Source organism: Drosophila takahashii, chromosome 2R (assembly GCF_030179915.1).
Source record: "Drosophila takahashii strain IR98-3 E-12201 chromosome 2R, DtakHiC1v2, whole genome shotgun sequence".
NCBI lineage: Eukaryota > Metazoa > Arthropoda > Insecta > Diptera > Drosophilidae > Drosophila > Drosophila takahashii.
The window spans coordinates 33279010-33294553 of NC_091679.1; the positions used below are offsets into that span (position 1 = coordinate 33279010).

The 15544-nt window shown below is 40.7% G+C and overlaps 2 protein-coding genes across 4 annotated transcripts in view; both read right to left on the reverse strand.

Moving 5' to 3' along the window:
• Positions 1–9121: 9121 nt before the first annotated feature.
• Positions 9122–11101, reverse strand: loopin-1. The gene has a single exon (XM_017144041.3). It carries the CDS (start codon positions 10883–10885, stop codon positions 9314–9316), a length of 1572 nt encoding a protein of 523 aa, XP_016999530.2. The 5' UTR covers positions 10886–11101; the 3' UTR covers positions 9122–9313.
• A 2213-nt stretch (positions 11102–13314) lies between these two features.
• Positions 13315–15544, reverse strand: part of Sema2a (Semaphorin 2a) — a 40490-nt gene continuing 38260 nt past the window's right edge. For all 3 annotated transcript variants that reach the window (XM_070212383.1, XM_044395826.2, XM_070212382.1), the window contains exons 12-15: positions 15273–15436; positions 15059–15211; positions 14811–14919; positions 13315–14426 (exon numbers count right to left, since the gene is read on the reverse strand). In XM_070212383.1, coding sequence (XP_070068484.1) covers positions 14355–14426; positions 14811–14919; positions 15059–15211; positions 15273–15436 — 498 coding nt within the window. In that variant the 3' untranslated portion in view covers positions 13315–14354. The remainder of the gene's footprint in view (positions 14427–14810; positions 14920–15058; positions 15212–15272; positions 15437–15544) is intronic.

A 15544-nucleotide genomic window follows, 5' to 3' on the forward strand; every position in this document is an offset into this window, starting at 1 on the left:
TTTGCATATTTTTCGGTTACCAATGTAAAACTTTAGTCCCCGGCCCCAACTTATTGGCATTGGCGAATGTTGGGAATTTATGGCCTGTGCAAATGTTGGTCTACCATTCAAAATTTCGCCAAGAGTTTGCCCTTTTCCGTTTGGCAAATATCCGCCTGGATTCCTGTAATTGCATTAGACCCTAGACCCCGTCGCTTGTTGATTTTGGTCGGAGCGATTACGTTCTTAGACGTCTTAGGGATTTTTTTTAAAACTCAGGCGAAATCAACAAGCAAGATTGTGTAATTGAATAATTATGTTATTGTGTGGCTGAATGAACTTGCGAGATTTCCGTCTGACAGCTGCCACGACTGGCTAGGTTTAGCTTCGTATCTGAAGGATACTCGCACAAGATACAGATACAAGATGTGCGCGCTTGCCAGGCTCTCCAGCATACACATGCACACAATCTTCTCACCCGGCAGCAACACAAAAACTTAATTAAGCCTCATTCTGGTCTTAGCACCTCCGAAACATTAGCAAATCAATTGGGTTAGGCGAGGGCAAAGGCTCGTCATATAGTACATATAGAACACGCAGAAAAATATTACTAAAGTGAGCTAAAGGGAGTGTGAGGGAGATGGAGATATGCAGTCATCAAAGCTACTGACGCCATCTAGCGGACATTTAATTTTTTGCTCATAACTTTTTAATGGACTGACCGATTTTCTTCATATTTCGATAGGTATTAATAAACACAACAAAATGGCGTTTACACTTTTAAGATATCTTATCAAACAAGTTTTGCAATAACTAAAATTAAAATTTAATATACGGTTTTGCCCAGTGTATGCATAAATGCCATGTATATTCGCATTGATTGGATGGTTGTCACCTACAGGATAACCAATTTTAATGCAGTTTCACACTCTGCACTGCGATGAGATGAGGTTGAGCTGAGCAAGCAAACAAATCGCACAGCCTGTTGGCGATAAGGATAAGGAGGCTGTGGCAGGGGGCGTGGCAGCGGCACTGGGGATGCAGACCACGCATGCAACACGCCAGCGACAACTTCCGTTCTTTCTCCGGGTTCTGCGAATATGTGTGTTTTTTTTCGTCCTTTTTTTCCGCTGCTGCCAACCGAGATTCACGGCACGGAAAATGCTTTCAATTTAGCAACGAGCACGATTCGGTCGAATGCATGGCAATCAAAATGCGGTTAGTTGCGTGTGGCAGCAGCAGCAGCATTGGGAGGTTGGGCGGATGGGCAAAGTCGAGGAAAATACGACAGTGGGCGGTTTGAGCCACAACAACCGCGGTAACAACGCTGACAACACAATGACAACAACAGCAATGCGAGCATACAAAAAATGACAATTGTCAACAATTTTAATTTTCATATGCACGCAAACGCAGCAAGGACCACTGGAACTACAGCAACAACAACAGGAGCAACAAGGATTAAAATGCAACGTCCCCCACCGGAAATGAACTCACACGTACACACACATGCTCGCTAATAGAGTGGTGTTTCGGTGTTTGTGCAGTTTGTTTGCATTTGTATTGCTAATAAAGAGTAGACGGCCTATGCCACGCCCACCGCACAGTGGCGGTCGAAATATTGTTAGCACTGGCTTATGCAAGAAATTCAAATTTTGTTTACCCTTATGCAGCATTAATGAAGCTTCTCCACATCGTTGCGGTTTAAAAAAAAGATCGAAAAATGTGGTTTAAATTAATATTAAATATTATTAAATTGGTTAAACTTTCAACTTAGACTCCAATTACTGATGATTTTAAATATTCGATTATGCCAATCAATCAATTTATTAGCAACTACTGCACTTAATGCCATATCAGAGTACACAAAAGAAGTGATAATTCAATTACTAGTTCTGCTCAATGCATTTATCTTGGAAACGTTTAATTGAATATGCCCACTTACACTGGCACTTGGCCTGATTTACGATCTATAGAAATAGTGGCTGTAATAAGCACTGAAAAAGGTTATTATTACAGCCAGGCATCCATCGCCAATTGATTTACGCACTTTGCCATTAAATAGCATTTTGGGCTTCCCGCCACTCCAGAGCAAAGCTTATAAATTAATTAAAAAATCAGTATAAATACATAAATCAATTACCCGCCTCAATGAGACGCGCTGTACTCTTTGGCGCTGGGAAAATTACTTGGCAGCTGCAATGACAAGAGGTCCTGGGGATTCTGCGGAGTGGGAGTCCAAAGGACGAAGAAGGATGAGAAGGAGCAGAGCGATAAAAAAGGCAACATGGCGTTCAAAGTGCACAAAATGGCGGTAATTCGCGCTTTGTTGCTGCGCTTCAATGACTGAAAGTGCAGTGAAAAAACTTAGAAAATCTAGCATTACAATTTTGCTAGTGTGAAATGGAAAAGGCTAATTTTTAAGTAATTTATCGAAGTCAAGTAATTTATCGAAATCAAGAACTAATTCGTCTTATAAAAAAGTAGTTTGTTTGCCATTTTGATATAACTTTATATAATTTTCAGAAGTTTGAAATCATTTTCATTGGTGTCTAAAAGTATGTCACAATTTTCTAATTTTTTAAAAATATTTTCCAAATAAATAATCACCAATTTTTAATGTTTTTTTTAGTGTAGTGTGCCACAGCAGCGGCAAAGGCAAGCATAACCACAACAAGAGCGCGAAAAAGGACCTTGCAAAAATGCGAAAAGGCAAACAAGAACGCTGCTAATAAGGGCGCGGGCGGGGAAAAGAAAAGGGGCGGAGGTTAGGGGGCGGATGCAGGCGCTGCACTTGCCGAAGAAAATATATTGTTCAGCTTAATTTCTTCCTTGCACTTGCACTTCCACCCGACTAAACTTTGTTCTTGGTAGGAAAAGCGTGAATTGTTCATTATAAATGCTGCCAGGCACCCACAAACCGCCTCCCCATTTTCACCACCCCCTCGACCACCGCGGCAGTATGTCATTAATGATTTCCTTTCATGCGGCCAATGCAATTACGTACTTTTCTCCATAGCCCCGATAAATTGATGGCAAGCCCGGGAGTTTGTTAAAGTTAGCATAAAGTTCCCTTATTGTCCGGGATTCCCTCATTATCCAACTTCCTCGTAAGTTTTCCGCAGAATTATGATGCCACAAACCGAGAGACATATGTATGTCTAACTGTGACAATTTCATTAAATATTGCTAATCAAATAATGTAAGCAAAGGGAGTCGGTCTAAGTGTATAAAAACTCTGACAAATAGAAGTTCACTTCACCATATTTTATAGCTGCGAAGTTTTTCCACTGACGGCAGGAAAAGTGAGAACGTGTGTGTGTGTGGGGATGGAAAATAAACTTTTTCGTTGGACCATCAAAATTATGAAGTACCATATGCCCGGAGATGTACGAACATCGTTCTGGGAAATGCTACTCTTGCGGGGGCGGGGGCACCAGCTGGCCGAGGGGGCGTGGCAGGCTGTGAGCGATCTTTTTGGCCATTGCACTCGTACATCAACCTGAGTGTCGACTATTTGCCGCACTCGTAATAACTGAAAGTGCGAGATAACACAGACACTTTTCCGGAGTGTTTTAAGTGTCCAGAGGAGCAAAAACAAATATAAAACTGAATGTCTGGATGGGCTACGTTTAATCTCTAAAAGTTATTTAAAGTTGGAACTGAAAATCTTTTTTGAGCGCCTGTGTATAAATTTTAAAACTATAATAATTAAAAAAAATATATTTTGGAAAAATAAGATACAAAAAATATTTTTTTAAATATTTGAAGGACATTGTGCTAATACCTATTTCTTAATATATAAACTTTGTAAAAGTAATGATTAAAAATAAAATGGAAGCATAATTTTAGGTTGACGATTTTCAGTTTTGACTTTTAAAAATAACTTAGTTTTATCATTCTTAAGAAGCTCTATATTACCATAGCCAGAAGTTAGATTAAAGGTTGACTAATCTTCAGCTTCCTGTTATCTGACACCATCTTCTTAACAACCCGACTAAGGGCTTAATAGCATTCCACAAATCAGTTTGTGCTGGAGAGAAAATCCCATCCGTAACCCGAAAGGCAAACATGGAGTCCTCTAGATTTCGGCCTCCTTGCACCAAGTGGCTCCTACCAACTTTTCAATTACTGCTGCCCGGGCGAAAGTAATGGCTGAAACTGAAACAGAAACAGGGGCGAGCAACAACAACTGCCAGCTGGCAAATGGCACATTTTGTGCTTAATTTCATTTCCGTTTAGGTGCCGCTCCAAAAATGCCATTCGTTTTGCACTGGCGAAAAAGGGAAAGGGAAGGGGAGGAAAGACATAGACAGGAAACGCGGTCCATACTGCGCAACAATGAAGCGCTTGGGTAACGCTAAATTTCATTTTAAAAGCATTTTCATTTACATTTTGTCCATTTGATTTTGCCATTGAAATTTCGAAGCGAAAAACTTTTCCGCCGGCAAATTTTATTGTTTCGCCATTATTACAGGTGAAAGTGTGTCTGTGCGCGGGCCCCAAAACAGTTTTATGACCCCAACGGTAAGGCACTCCGCACAGGATCCCAGGATCTCCGCATCTCGCCTCCTGATGGGCTCCCTAATCCGTTTGTGCTTTTAGTGGCGGCCAAATTTTAACGACGCATCTTCGGAATTTGTTTAAGAAATCTATAAGAGCGCAGCACATTTCGTTATTGCCGTTGGACTCCCCTTTACAGCCATCCGAATGCACCCGAAAAAATGAGTGCCATAAAAACTTATAATAAACATTGTTTAAGGGTATCTCATGGGATAAGGAATTATTTTTCTTTTTAACCTTTATCTAACAGTGACAGAGAAATAAAATACTTTATATCACACATTTCTGAAATCTTTTAGGAAAATATAAAAACACTGTCACTCTTTTTTTCATTTATGGCCTTTAAAAATTATAAGCTAATTAATTATAAGCTAATTAATGAAATTAAATAATTGAAAAAATGACAAAAAAAAATTCAAAAAAAAATGTATACTCTTTTGTTTAATTTTATCTCACAAAATTAGTAAATTAATTTTGATATCTTTCTAAAAAACATTTTTTTTTTAATTTTATTATTATTTATTATGATAAAAATTGCAAAATAATGTATTTGTTTTGGGTTAATTACTTCACAAATCTAACAAATACATTTCCGAAAAATAAAATTTAAACTTTAATATTAATTTTAATTTCATTTTTCCTTCACTTACAGTTGTTATCAAATGCATACAAAACATTTTAACCAGTGGGGCTGATAGTGTTAATAAAAATTTCTTTTTTGAAATAGGATAATAGGTTTTGAATTATATTCTATTCTTCAACATTTATTTCTCCCAGTGCAAGTGATTTTTCACTTTGTCTGCTTTTGGCTGCACCCATTGTTTGTATTTCTTTTTGCCCCTTTGTTGTGTTTCTTTTTGGTTTTTATGCGCGACGCTGGTTGAACGCTTCGCTGCTTTGATTTGCCTTGCTTAGCCGCCTAATACGCCCCTGACCGCCTGGAACGGGCTCCCCTGACCTTTATCTCGGCCATTGCAGGATACTCCGGCCAAAGTCCTTGGACGGGACACAGAGCGAACTGAAACTGAAACAGGAGCAGAAACAGAAGCAGCACTCGTGCGCACTTCGTGCTACAAAGCAACAAATCGAGTTTGCGAATAAATGAAATTACTTTTCGGTCTAATGACCATCATCTGCTGATTTTATTAGATTTGTTTCCCTTTGCCCTGTGTTTGTTTACGGCTTCTGCTGCTGTTTCTCCAGCATTTCCCAGCCACGGTTGCAGCATCGAACTGCTCGGCAAACTTTAAATGACTTTTGTGCCCAATCGCTGTGAGCAAAGTGTTTGATAAGAGACGTGTTACCTTTCGGATGGGGATTGTTACCAAAATGTATTATTGTAGGTATAAGTCAAAAGAATATTTGCCTTATCAGCACGGAGTAGCTAATTTTTGGGTTTTTATTACACTAAAAAATTGTTGTTATTCAAGCCTCTAGAAAATATACATATTTATGTGAGAAAAATGTCATTAAAATGTATTAACAAAATAATAAAAAAATCAATGCAGAAAAATAATACATATATATGTATCTTTTGCCAATAAATATTAATAACCAGTCTTCTTATTTTTTGAATATTTCCTTTTTCAGGATATCATTTTTTGATTTCCTACATTTTATCCAAGTGTTCAATTTGAATACGGCATATTTGCGGGGGTTTTTCCATCCAACTTTCCCTAACCTGTCACCTGTTGTTGTTGTTGATGATTTCCCTGCTGTGCTGGGCCTTTCTTTTCCCCATTTTTATTTTTCCTCGGCTTCCCCCAAAACTGACATTTCATTTTTATGAAACATCTTATTTTTCTAATTTGCAACAGCAGGTGTCGCCATTTTCTGCAATTTTGTGTTTATATGGGAAAAGTGCTGCTGCTGCCTTTCCCTGTTTCCCTGCTTTTCCGCAACACCTACGCCGTGATGTTGAGCGGGTGTAAATTCAGTTTACTGTAAAATTTAATAGAAAGCGAATTTTCCCCACAGCAGCTGTGTATGTGTGTGTGCGTCTGGGGGCAACAGTGCGTATGTGTGTGCGTGCAAATTGGGGTCTTTTGTTTATAGTGTTTCACATGTTTGCATATAAAGTGAGAATTCCTGTAAAGCATGCTGTAAAAATACGTTTAATAAGCTACAAGACGGCTTGTATTATCCCGCTCGCATTATGTTTTGAAGTTCCTGGGGGGCTCAGGGGTTATGGGGACGACTTCCAACCGACCTGACGTCCTTATTAATTCATAAAACGCCAAAGCGCCAGGTGTCGTTGACGATATGACTGAGCTTGGAATTTTCGTGTGTTCTTAAAAGTCAAACAGCGAAATTTGGAATTTTTTCTCCCCCGCCCGAAATTACCAATAAAAACAATAGCCGAGAACACAAAAAATAAGAGCAATATCTACATGGCTACTTGCATATGTATGCAGGGGGAAAATCATTTGCCCCAAGTTCCCTCCACCTAGGATAATTCGTTATCTCTGGGGCGTATCAAAATCACGCTTGATTAACTTTTTCGAGCCATTTAACAAATAAGCAATAAAATCCGTGCATTTCCTTAGTCCGTGTCCAAGTCGGGACCCCGCCCACTTAACCCCCTGCCGCCCACGGGGGCAGCCTTTTCAGTGTTCGGTGTTGTCTTGAGCAAATTGCCATTTTGTGTTCAAATGAGACGTTTATGTTTTTTAATTTTTTTTTCTTGCTCCCGGTAATGGCCCATCGTCAACGGGGTTCAGCTGAGGGCAATCTGGCCATCGGGGATTTGGATGCGAAATGGTTTTCATTGCCAGTTACACAGCAGAATTTCATTTTATTTGCTTGAATTGCATGCTTTGGTTATTCTAATTGAAGACAAATTAGGCGTATTTACTAAAGTAAATGGGACTAATTAATTTTTTGGGTCAAAGAACAATTCATTGCATTCAATTTAATGACACTTTTGACACTTTATATTAGTTGTATAAGCTAATTTCATTTTAAAATTGAAAATCAATCAATCGTTTGTAAATTGTCATAAGTGCATCTTGAAAATGTTTTCTCATAGATGGTCAAATCGGCTCTGACCTAGAAAAAATGTCGAATTGAGGTGCCCGCATATCAAGTCAAAATTGATAACACATAACATCAAATCGATCATCGTTTTATATACATTTTTTTTGGGTGTAATTAATATATATTAATACGTAGCCCTTATTTCTGAAAATGATTTGTGAAAAATAAATGGTATTCAATAAACTTTAATTGGTATTCAATAAAATGGGCGACACAGATTTTATAAAATATCTGCCAATTTAACTGGCAATGAATTTGAAACTCGTCTCTGAATTACATTTGGGCCACACAATCAGCACTTCAAACAGGAGCCGAGGCATAAATAAACAAGCAGAGGAAATTGCAAATCCCCAAATTAGCATTAGCTAATCAAGGTAACAAATGGCGAATGGCAAGAAGGGCAAGTGGGTGGAAAATCTTTGGGCAAATAGGACATTGTGCTGCGCAGCTGTGTGCGTTAAGTGCAATGTTAAGGTTTTGACCCGAGGCCCCAGGGAAGGGAATGCACTGTGTGTATAATATATAATCGAGAAGTATGCCATTTGGCATTCGAGGAGGCGAAATTAAATTTGACCGGCCAAGCGGCCGCAAACAAGCCGAGTCGAAAGCACACAAACAGCGATTTGCCAACATTTGCCAACTGCAGCTACATGGCTTGCAGTCAAATGCTCGTGTTCACCTGGTCCTGGCAAAAGGAGGCAAAAGGACCAAAGCTGAGCATCGCATCTAAGCCTGGCAGGGACCAATTAAATATTGAGAGAGACATTTGCCATTTCGTGCTCCGTTTGCAATTAGCCGTAATATTCTGCCGGGTAAATGCTGGCACGTACCTACATACATACATTTGTATGAATAAGTATATGTGGACAATCAAGTCAACCTCATAATGCCATTTGCCGAATTCCATTGATTGGCACCTCCCCACAAGCTCCTAACCACCCCCTGCACCACAGACTTCAAAGCAATTTTGCCTTCATTCCAGCCAAAAGGTAAATATTTTATAGTCAACATAATCACATCGCACATCAAAGCCCCAAAAATCCGCAATGCCTGCCATCAATCGAGTTGGTAAATCAGGCCATATTTATTCGATTGAAAATCAAATTTTGATTTGACAGGTGGGCTCCAGAGGTGGTACTTAGAAATACTACACAGCCTTGAGTTGCAGTGTTGGTTTCGGTTGATTGAAACTAGTATTCAGTGAGGAATTGCATTGAGGTAATTTTTAATTTTTTATGTACTTACAAATAACTTTTTAGGTTGGCTGGAAGGCAGAAACTAATGAATAAGCTAACTAATTTACGAACTGTGAATATTTAACATGGCTAACCAGATAATGGTCTTAATCAATGTTAATTATAGCTAAGTGTAACTATATATCATGGGAAATGCGAGGTAAAATACAAATTAATTAATATTACAATTTGAGGCATCTTTCTGTGAAACTGGTTTATACCACTTAAATATTAAATATATCAACTACGAAGAGGTAAAATACAAACTAATTATTCCACAATGAGGCTTAATGTATACCATTCCGTCATTTAATATTCTCATAATTTATACAATTTATTGCCAACGATATTAAGGTGCACATTTACGAGTATTGCTATCCCAGGCCAGAGATAATATTGAGTGTGTGTGCAAACACTGTACCAAAGAATCAAATATCGAATACATGGGCCAAGACGCGGGCCCACAAATGAGTGGGGAGAGTCATCGTCCATATGGTCCACTACTGACCCGTGCAGGCCATCTGGTACATGAACTGGATAACTGTGCGCGTCGGACGACCGGTCATGCAGTCCTTCAGCAGGTAGGGCCTCGGGTTGATCTTGGTGGTCATGCCGGTGCCCCGGATGTCCAGATGGGCCCAGTCCACGCAGGGCACCAGCGAGTGCAGGATGGCGGCGGCCAGGCAGGAACTGGCAGGACCTCGGCCCGTGTTGCACAGATCGTAGGTGATGTTCTTGTTGACGATCTGCTTGTAGTACTTGAACAGCGGGAAGCGCCAGATGCGATCGCCAGTCAGGCCGCCGGACTTCCGGAAGTTCTGCCACACCGACTTGGAGGTGGTCCACAGTCCACTGGCTCCGCCACCCACCGCGTAGTTAACGCCCATAGCCACGGTTCCAATATCAATGACCAGTTTGGGCTTGAAGGTGGCCTGGGCGTAGAGCAGCGGATCCGCTAGCTGCACCACCGGCGCCTTGTCCACGTTCTTGATGCCCATTGTGGTGCCATTCAATAGGGTCACCACATCGCCGCACTTGACCGCCATTCCAGAGGGCATGTGTTCGCAGAGCGGCATCACGGCGGTGATGTTCATGGGCAGCGAAAGGGCGGCGGCGGCCCGCAGGACGCCCACACAAACAGCCGCTCCAGCCATGGCGCCTCGATACTTGTCCATTCCCTTCTTGGGCTTCAAACACAAGCCACCGCTGTGGAAGGTCAAACCTTGACCCAAAAGCAAAACGGGACGGTCCTCGGGCGAGGTCCCGCAGTAGCTGCACTCCAGCAGCAGGGGAGGCTCACACGAGCCCTTGGCGATCATCAGGAAGGAGTTCAGGTTCATATCCTCGATCCAGTCCATCGAGCGAACCTCCACGGAGACGCCGCAGGGACACAGAGCATCCACGGCGGCCTGGGCGAAGATCGATGGCGTCATCATGTTGGCCGGCGTGTCCGAAAGACGACGGGCCAGATTCTGGGATTCGGCCTTGAACAAACCACGCACCCAGGCATCGCGATCGCCCTTGCCGTACATGTCCAGCTTGGGGGTGTGGATGCGGTTCTTCTTCCTCTTGTTGGCGTTGTACCGCCAGACGGCCAGGGCCGCTCCCTCGGCCGCCTGCTCCGGATAGTCCATGGCGTCTACGTGGACCTCATACATACCCTGCAGCTGCAGGGCCCGGGCTCCAGTGCCCGCCGCCACCCGGACATTCTCCATGCCCTCGTCCAGCTCCTCGTTCTCGTTGTACGAGGCTCCCTGCTTGCCCACCCCGACGACGGCCACCGCCTGGTACTCGCCCTCGAAGCCGCTGAAGAGCAGCCCCTTGCCGGGCGTACCGTCCATTCCGCGCTCACGGATCAGGGTCAACAGCTTGCCGCCGAGCGAATCGTCCAGGGACACGGCATTCACGGTGGTCTTGGGCGGCTTGTCGCCATCCTTTGCGTAAACGCCCACCACCACGCCCTTGGGACTCTTGCAGGATGTCGCATAGCAGCGATATAACTCCGGAACACTCTGGCGACCCATCAACCGCAGGCCGGCACGCATTAATGACATATCCTTGTACGACGGCATCCTTCAATATCAATCAAATACGGAATAAACTATGCGGAAACACTGAAAATTTTGGACAACGCGTATCGCAACTATAGTATGAATACAAGTTTATTGGTCACTGAGCCACGTAACTCTCTAAATTTTTCAACAATTTTTTATTAACACTGAGAATTTTGGTATCGTATTTCTATTGCCAGCTCATCTGTGACCCGTACGACATGCTAAATAAAACTGAACTTTCCTGAGACGCAAGCCAGTTATTCGGATTGACAGGTCCCCAGGCCAGAAGTATGGATTACTTGGATCACTTTTTTAAGAATCATCTTTTATAATAGTGATTTCGTTTAGGCAGGCTCTGGAATTTTTCATTATCAGAAGCGGGTGTGCACTGAAAATTAACTTAACGTTTAGTTAAAATACATCAATTAACATATTAATTTAAAATTCTAAAAAATAATATAAAAATGGGGAAAAAATAAGGGATAATTCTATAGTCATCTAAATTAGTGTAAGGTTCGGGCACTGTTTGTGAATCGTCACTGTGAAGGAAGTAAGAAAAACAATTTTAAAAATTCCAAAACAATTCACAAAAACCTGATGAGTGTCCTAAACAGTAAAAACATAAGCTGTCTTTGGATCAAAAATGCATTGTAGAAGAAAATATTTTTATTTAATTCTTAAACGCTGTTCACAAATGATGATTTTTAAACTTTGCTGTGACTTTAAAATTTTGAATGCGCCCACCTCCTCTTGTGGTTGAGTTAGATTGAATTTTCCAAAACGACCGTATAAAAGAGACATGTAACTATTTAATTCCGAAAAGATTTCCAAAATTGGTTGACCACTCTTGAAGATATATCCCAAAAGCCGAAGAAAATTTGTGATTTTCTTAAATTAAAGATACCGCAAATACCAGAGCTGATGGACTATAGGCGTAGTGGCAACTTATGATTAGAAAAGCCTCATTTATCGAAATAAAATGGTGGCAGGCCTGGACACCGACCCAGGTCACATTTTGTCGGCCTGTGTAACTTTTTAATGAGTCCTTCGAATAAAAACATTTGTTCCATGTTTTGGTTGGAATTACTAAACAAATGAAAATACTTCAAACCCAATTTGAAAAATATGATTATTTTTCGGTTTGAAATCATTTTTGATCCTGTTAAATTTAAGTTTTTTTTGTATTTTACAGTTTTTTTAATTTACCCATTTTACACCTTATAATTTTAGACCCAAACTAATGCTTTTCCCAGTTCCTCACTAATATGCATTATTCTCATTTAAGCCGCGAGGAGATTGAGCTGCGCAGAAAGTCCTGTCGACGGCCAACTTCCCTGTCCAGGATTATAACGCCCTCGTCGCTATTTAAATGATAATGACAAAAGTGTGGAGAGTGCAAAGGAAAAAAATCATATGAATTTCAATTAAGTAGTCAACAACCGGGTCCGGAAGCTGGGCCCTGATGCTCCGGCCAAGTGCACAGCGATAATAATAACGGCGAGTGGAAATAATTAATTTTCCAAACCAGTGAGTCAACGCTAATTAAGCTTAATTTTTGGTGTTGCATAACTAATTAAGGTGGGAACAGTCGGCGGCAGCAGGCGCAATTTACAAGGAAGCTCCATTGTACAATATTATGCAACAATGTTACACTTTAATTCTATTTGTCTGCGGGTGGACAATCTATAATTGGAAAGTATGCTCACGCTTATCTCTGGACTATTTGAATATGGAATTCAATTTAATGTCGCCCGAGCGTAGGAATATGCAAATCTTTTCCCTGGCACCGCACCGACACACTCACAGATTCAGCTCGAATGTTTGCCTTTTGGCTTTGAGCAAGGTGAACCGAAGGGTCGACAAACACACAGGCAGCCCGAAAACCAAATTGGAAATTTGGTTATTTCTCGCCTTTGCGCTTGACCTGGCCGAAAGGCCGAAGTCCAGAACCACGACAAACTTTGTCTCCAACAACCTGGCCAACATACACACACACAGCTGCAATCGGGGGTGGCTAACTTTGCCCGATGTCCGGCTTGGGTTTCCTCGTTATAAAATATTTGCCCAAGTTGAATAGTTCAAAGTATTTGATTTAAAATTAACATTTGTCTTTGCGCACTCGCTCGGAATTATGCAATGTGTTCAGAGATAAGCAGAGTTGCAATGAAATTGAAATTATTATTATTTGCACAGGATTTCTCACACCCTCAGTTCAGCTACTATTATTGTTAAATGTTTGCAGATTTATCTGATGGTTTTCCTTACCCCAGAACCAACAATGGTAAAGCTTGGATAAACATTCAAAGTTATTCCAAAGAATAAATAAATAAAACCAACAATTATTCATATATTTTTAAGATTTACTAACACAAAGTTTCAAATAGAACCATTTAACCATTTTATAAATTATCCATGCAATTTAGTTATAAATAAAACACGCTGGGAAATTGTTTTTAATTTTAGATATTTTTTATTAAAATGTTTTTATCTCACTTTATTATAACTAAACGCTTAAAAACTAAAGATTTTTGCAAATTACCTTAAGTACATATAGTCTGAAGAGAGTGCATGACACTAAAAACCAAATACTTCCTACTAAATTGTTCTGTGGGCAAGATGGAAATGGGGTTTATGAAACTTATACACTTGATTTAGAGGTACACACACATAATACATATTAATGAACATTCGTTAGATATCGTGTACTATATAAGCTATGGACCGATTCGAGTTAATTATGTCGATGCACATTAGGCGAGTATTGCTTGTGATTGAGGTTTATCTAAGGATAGCTTCCGTAAGTTTAGAATTGTATTCGATTTAGGGCTGATTCATATATCCGTTTCGTATGCATGCATGTGTACAATCTCAATTTATGTGTCGTTATAGTACATTTATATGGGGCTCATGGCGATTATGTAGTTAGGCTGTTAATAAATTTATCAAAACTTAACATCACATTGCTTCTTCGATTACATTTAGGTCGCCATACTTATAAGGAAGCCTTGAAAGTTCAAAGTTAGGTTATATTATTTATATATATGCTGTTATACTGAAACTGATCCAAGTCTAGATTCAAATAACGATATGAATGTGCGATTCTGCGGCAGTTTAATATGTATCTCCATGTTCAATTATAGTAACTAACTATGGGTGTGGTGTATTTATAGTATTATATGTGATTCGATTTAAGTGGATGAAATGCACCTTATTGGGTGGAGCTGTGTCATGCGATAATACCCTAATGTCTAAGTCTAAGTCGATGAACGCATTGTAAATGCCTCGTTAAATGCATAATCCTTTAGGAAGAGTTTTCTGTTCATTGCTGAAGAAAGTATGTCTATGATGATGCCGGTGATAATAGTGATTATAATGATTCTCCTTTTTGGGTTCCGTATTCTGCGCTGGCATTATCCTCCTCGCATTCGATTTACTAAAACTGATTGGACGATGACGGCATGTTGAGGGCGAAACTCTGTTCGTGATATCAGACATTGGGCTTGCGGAAGATCTCATTCGGATGCTGATTGCTGCTAAAGTTCTGCCGTGTCGAGCATTGCTGTAAGCGAAAAAAAGAGGACATAAGGCACAAACAATTAGTAAATATAACATACATATAGGCCCCAAAGTGATTGCATTTTAATTACATTTCCATTGCATCTCCCACCCAGGTGGGCAATTACCTTGCATTTGGGTCACACCGCAGGTGGGGCGCCGGGATAATGACAACTTAACTACCTTACACCAGTTTTATTATTATTTTCCCTTTGATTTGACGTTGCGGTGTCAGTTTGGACAGCCGCCCGGCTTGAAGGCTATTAAAATAATTGCCAGTAAAATCGTTTATTATGGTGTGTGTCTGCCCTCGGCCCACCAGAAGCACCACCAACCTCGTTTCACCACAAACCCACCCCCGGGGGCATTGGTCCTCATTATCACTTACCGCTTGCTTCTTTTCCCAGGACTTCATTGCTGTCTTGTACTTCTCGAACTCGTGGCACCAGTCCGAGTAGATTTTCTGATAGTCATTACTCTTGTTCGGCGGAGTGCACCTTTAAAGAAAACATTGTTTGGAAACGATTATTATCGGGGTGTAATTGAATGGCGCTATGTTTTTTATAGCTCAAGATAAGCGACACGAATATTTTATTTTTTTTTTAGGATTTGAATTAATGTTCTTTCTTAGCTTACCTGTGGGCATCCACCGTGATGTTGTAGCTGCACAAAAGCGAACCTCCCAAATGGCAATCGTATCGACCGCCATCAGCTTCGTTCACCGAAACCACAACCAGGCCACGTTCAGTGGTTTCAATGTATTTGGTCGGCGAGTATCGAATCTCGTAGCTATGAAGGATATCCATACGATGAGGCTAACTGTCAATCAAACCAAACAAATTCCACTCACCGTCCCTTGTCCTTGGAGTGATGATACCAGGTCACCTGCTCGTTCTTCAGCACTTCGGGGATTTTGACAAAGCAACCCAGATGAACACTCTGGCCATAGGTCACCACAATCTTCTTTTTGAGCACACTCGAATCGCATATGTCACTCGTCTCGTTGGCCACATCCTGCAAGGGGTAAAGGGAAGTACGATAAAATCGGTTTTATCTTTGATTTTAATTTAAGTGATATGTGCAAACCTATTCTATTGATAACAACAAGCTTTAAGTCAACCT

Bases quoted from the DNA above. Each gene is read 5' to 3' on its own strand.
- loopin-1 (XM_017144041.3), bottom strand. From the start codon at position 10,885: ATGCCGTCGTACAAGGATATGTCATTAATGCGTGCCGGCCTGCGGTTG.